Source organism: Euphorbia lathyris, chromosome 8 (genome assembly GCF_963576675.1).
Source record: "Euphorbia lathyris chromosome 8, ddEupLath1.1, whole genome shotgun sequence".
NCBI lineage: Eukaryota > Viridiplantae > Streptophyta > Magnoliopsida > Malpighiales > Euphorbiaceae > Euphorbia > Euphorbia lathyris.
In genome coordinates this window covers 72,772,615-72,777,353 of record NC_088917.1, presented here as the reverse complement: position 1 = coordinate 72,777,353, position 4,739 = coordinate 72,772,615, and the positions used below count along the sequence as shown (strand labels likewise).

Sequence of the window (4,739 nt, the reverse complement as noted above, 5' to 3'; positions counted from 1 at the left end):
CACTCGGATCAATCGGATCAACCACGGCAAAGTATTTGATTATAATTCTACCACTGAACATAGTAGCAAATCTGCAAATTGTTCACTAATTCTAGAGTTTGTTCTTGGGCAATAAATGATGTCTGCTCAGATTTATTGAAGCTGTGGGACACAGATTGTCTTGGCAATGTCACAAAATCAAACTAGAGTTGTATTCCTAATCTTGGGGAAGCACAAGAAGAAAATAAAAGTTAGGATCTTTCAGAAAATGGAACATTTTCTATCGGAAGAGTGCATAAATCGTATGGATAATTTTAAACTAACCTGTCAATTTAAGATCAAGAAGGAATTAGAATGTAATAATATCATATTCATGATATCCGCTCTTTCAGTCAACATTTTCGGTTTCTTAAACCTTTTCTCCAAGCCGTGGCGAAACCAGGACCTAGATGACTTGGGATTCAAACATATCAGTAAAAAAAATTTCAAAATGTCAAAAAAAAAAAATTCAAAACTAACCTCAAAATGACTGGGCAAAATTTTAAAAAAAAAATTAAAATAAATAAAAACTTTTTAAAAGAAAATGAAGTTGGAGGAAGTTGAATATATGACCTCTCAAATAGATGGAAATAAACATCCTTAACCATCTTATCTACCTTTAAACATTGAAATAATACTAGTCAATATAATTGACTCCAAAATATTACCAGACACCATTACTAAATTTTTTTTTTCTCAATTCTCCGGCAGCCTGCCGGGGCTCGAGCTCACCCCAACTCCCCTGGTTCCGCCCGTGTCTCCAAGTGAAAAGGCACCTGAAACCACCAGTCTTAGAATGAATTCTGGCATCAGGAGTACCACGGATCCCCGTACTTGTCCCCCACTGGTTATGTCCTTTGATTTTGTTCATGGGAGTTGTAACTTGGTTGCTAATTGTTTAACAACGTTAGTATCAGATATTAATATGGAGTGGACCTTTAACTATCAGCTTGAGCTTTTAGTTCAATTGGTTCCAAGACCGTTAGCATGTAGATTACAGTGAAAAGTCTTATTTTCTATAGCTTAATGGCTCAATTCAGGCAATCATATACATAATTACAATAATAGCTTCACAAAGATCATGCCCAAGTCAAATTTTATTACTCAAGGTGCTGTAAATCACCAGCCCGAAAAATTCGACGCTAAATTCAATTCTGAATCCGCAAAATCAGAACTAAGCGTCTCCTCATTCAACTGAAAACTCATACAACATAGTGTGAGTGTATGTCTCACCAGGTTGAACAATCACTGACGGAAAATTCGGCTGGTTCACAGCATTCGGGAATCCCTGCGTTTCCAAACAAGCAGCAGATTGCTTTCCGTACGTCGCACCTCCTTTACCAACGACACCATTCACATAATTTGCCGTGTAGAACTGCATCCCAGGAGCATTGGTCCACAAGTTCAGGACTCTTGAGCTTGATGGATCCTTGAGTCTTGCGGCACGTTTTAGACCCTCTTTCTCTTCCCCGGAGTCGAGCACGTAGTTGTGATCATATCCTAAACCAACTTCGTGAATCGAAGCACCAATCACTTTCTCGGAAGTGAAATCGAACGGAGTGCCTTTAACAGGCATGAGTTCACCTGTTGGTACAGTGTTCTCGTCTACTGGCGTAATTTGAGTTCCCCATATTTGGATGGAATGGTCGAGTATGCTTCCCGAGTTGTGACCGGCTAAGTTCCAGTATGTATGCTGAGCTAAGCTGACTGGAGTAGCTTTGTCCTTGGGCACAGCTTCCATGTCGAGCCGTAAAGTGGTGCTTGAAGTAAGTGTATAAGTTGCAGAAACAGAAAGATCACCAGGGTAACCTATTACAGGAAGAAACAGGAAAGATCAGAAAGATCAAAAATTAATATTTAGCCCTTGTAATTGGCACAATTTACGGTTTGGTACCTGTACTTCAATTTTGGTACATTAAGCCTATATATTTTAAGTTTTTTTGTTAATTTGATGATCAGCAGGTTTCATTTGTAGCATTACAAGCAGCATTACACAATAGGCGAAAATAGTTTGACCTCGTGCCAGCACGTGCGATATACTGCTATCATAATCATTCAAGTGCCAAATTTCAGTTAATTATATATACAGGGACGGATTCAGAAGGGGGGGAGGGGTTAGGGGCTTCAGCACCCACTAGTCGCCCGAAAATGCCGGAAATTCTATGGAAACTGTGAACCGGACTTTAATTTTTTATGTAAGAACACTTAAAAACATCAATTTAGCACCCATAAATCACGATAAGCACCCCCTCTCATTGAATCATGGATCCGTCAATGGATATATATAAGTACAAGAGACAAAATGGCATTTTGTGTCAAGTTCAGCAACTAAATTTTCGCTTTCTCCTATAAAAAAGCGGGAAGAGAGAAGGAGAGGGGTACCTTCTTCTCCATCATGACTCTGATATTTGAAGGTAATTGATGGATTGTCTCCTTTCTTTTGTTCTACTACATCCCATATCACCTTATCAAAACCTTTATGCCCACCTAATCAGCAAAAGAAACAGAATTGAAATTCACAGAAGAACAATGTTCATATGAGCATTTAATCTGAAATGTAGATCAATTGCAAGAATATTATCTACGAAACTCTTAAGAGCTACAAAAATGTTAATACGTGAAACAGAAATTGTATCAGTATATGTAAATTTTGTAAAAATGCAAAAGAAAACTTCTTCAAACTACGTAAGAAAGAGTCATCAGCGGAACAGATGTTTTGATTCAGATGTTTTATCCAGAAAACAAGTGACGTGGCTTTCTTCGTGACGGAAAAAAAAACGTACATGACTTCTATTTTCATTTTTCAAACAAATAACCATATTAGATTTATTATAAGTTCGCCGAGCATGTTGACAAATAAAATGAATTGTAAAAGTTGAACTAGGAGGCTTTGATACCATGTAAATATACCGCGAATTCATCCCCAAAAATACCTCAAAGGGATAGGATTGACTCTCACTTATAAATAACAGATTGCCTTTATTGCTAGCTAGTGTGGGATTAGGGATGTAAATGGGGCGGAGATTACATTTCCCATCCCTACTCTCCAACCTATCGGGAATTCCCTATCCCCATCCCTGAATCCTAAACGGGGAAAATTTTGTCCCTGCTGCCCGTTTCATTTTGTTTTCTTGGCATTTTACATAGTATAGCCACAAAAAAATAAAATTGAGTTTGAGTCAACTGGCGGAAAGAAAGAATAAAATTGAACTAACCTAATAATTTTAAAAAATCATAAAAAAATAAAAAATAAATGTTTAAACGGGGAATTAATCAGAAAATCTGTGGGGATCCCCGTAGGGGCATATCGGGGATGGGCACAGGATCCCCACAGGGCAGGGATACCTATCCCGTCCCCGCTTGCGAGAAACAAAACAATCCCCATCCGTGCCCTCCCTATGTGGATTCTAATCGAGGATTCCCCGTCCCGGATGTTTGCAACCCTATGTGGGATACTTAACACTGTTTATTTTCAAAACCGGTGATTTCATTAAGCAAAAAGAAATGAAAAACTGAAGAAACAAGCAAAAACAAACTTCCAACTATGGTTTCTTATAACTTGAATCATTAAGCTATGAAGTAAAGAAGGAAGTCATCCAAATAATTGTTCCAAAATTAAAACAAGAAGCTCATTCCTGCAGGATTATTTATACCAATGTAATAAAATTTCAAACAAGATGCAACTAGCAGCATTAACAAGATTAGAAAGGGTTGAACATTTTGATGATCACTCACCATGAAGACTGTTTGGAGGCTTGTTAATGGGCAAACTGTAGTCAACACCATTAAGACTAAACTTTCCATTTCTGATCCGGTTTGCAACCCGACCCACAATGCACCCAAAATAAGGTGCAGCTCCTTTCTGCTCACATTGACATTTAATCAAACAGGATTAAGGCACGAAAAACGGCTAACCAATAACCCAAGGGGGAAAATTTTTTATGCATCTACAGATTATAAATTCACAAATTCACAATAACATGATCGATCAGAAAAATCAATTGGCTCAATTATCAGTTGAATTGGGACATGAAATTGAACAAAAATTGAAGAGAATTACCAGATATGGCTCCAGAGAATCGAACCCAAGAACAACATCGGCTAAATTCCCTTTAAGATCAAACAAGCAAAAACCCAGAAATCATTACAATTTGAAGCAGTTAATTAAAATTGAATTGAAAATAAGTCTTACCACTTTTGTCAGGGATGGACAAGGAGGTAATGGTGCAGCCAAGATTAGAGATCTTGACAAGCATGGAGCCATTGTTGAGCTCGAAGAGATCCGCCATATATAGGTTTAAGAAAATAATTAAAACAGTGTTGGATTGCGATCATGATTGGGCTTTGTTTCTTTATATCAGTTGAGAAGAGTGGCAGTGTCGCCATTAGCTGACGTCATTCCCTCGTGTACGTCCTTGTCCTTTCCCACGTGTCAACTTGGTTCTCACCAGAATTTGGTTTTGTTTTTGTGTTTCAAAGTGGGGTTAAATATATCGTTGGTCATAACTAAATTAACTTTATTATTAATCCTACTTCTAACTTTATTGTATTTTACTAAATTAACTACATTTAATGTAGTTTTACCAGCCATCATAATATATATAAAAATTAATTGTTTTATGAAATATTATTTTATTTACAAAATTTGCTCATTTTTATGTCATCAATTAATGGTGTTAGGATTTTTGTCTTATTGTTTTTGGAGCAAACCACATAATTAG

At 37.1% G+C, this 4,739-nt stretch overlaps 1 protein-coding gene across 1 annotated transcript; it reads right to left on the bottom strand.

The window, feature by feature from the left end:
- Positions 1-1,012: 1,012 nt before the first annotated feature.
- On the bottom strand, positions 1,013-4,368 carry LOC136203779 (uncharacterized). Its single transcript, XM_065995008.1, has 5 exons — positions 4,211-4,368; positions 4,079-4,128; positions 3,754-3,880; positions 2,401-2,505; positions 1,013-1,827 (listed from the first exon to the last, which is right to left on the bottom strand). Exons 1-5 carry the CDS (start codon positions 4,305-4,307, stop codon positions 1,205-1,207), a joined length of 1,002 nt encoding a protein of 333 aa, XP_065851080.1. The 5' UTR covers positions 4,308-4,368; the 3' UTR covers positions 1,013-1,204.
- Between the last annotated feature and the right edge of the window lie 371 nt (positions 4,369-4,739).

Bases quoted from the DNA above. Each gene is read 5' to 3' on its own strand.
- LOC136203779 (XM_065995008.1), bottom strand. From the start codon at position 4,307: ATGGCGGATCTCTTCGAGCTCAACAATGGCTCCATGCTTGTCAAGATC. The intron at 4,129-4,210 runs GTAAGACTTATT...TTGATCTTAAAG, and splicing joins GTCCATCCCTGACAAAAGTG to GGAATTTAGCCGATGTTGTT. The intron at 3,881-4,078 runs GTAATTCTCTTC...CAATGTGAGCAG, and splicing joins ATTCTCTGGAGCCATATCTG to AAAGGAGCTGCACCTTATTT.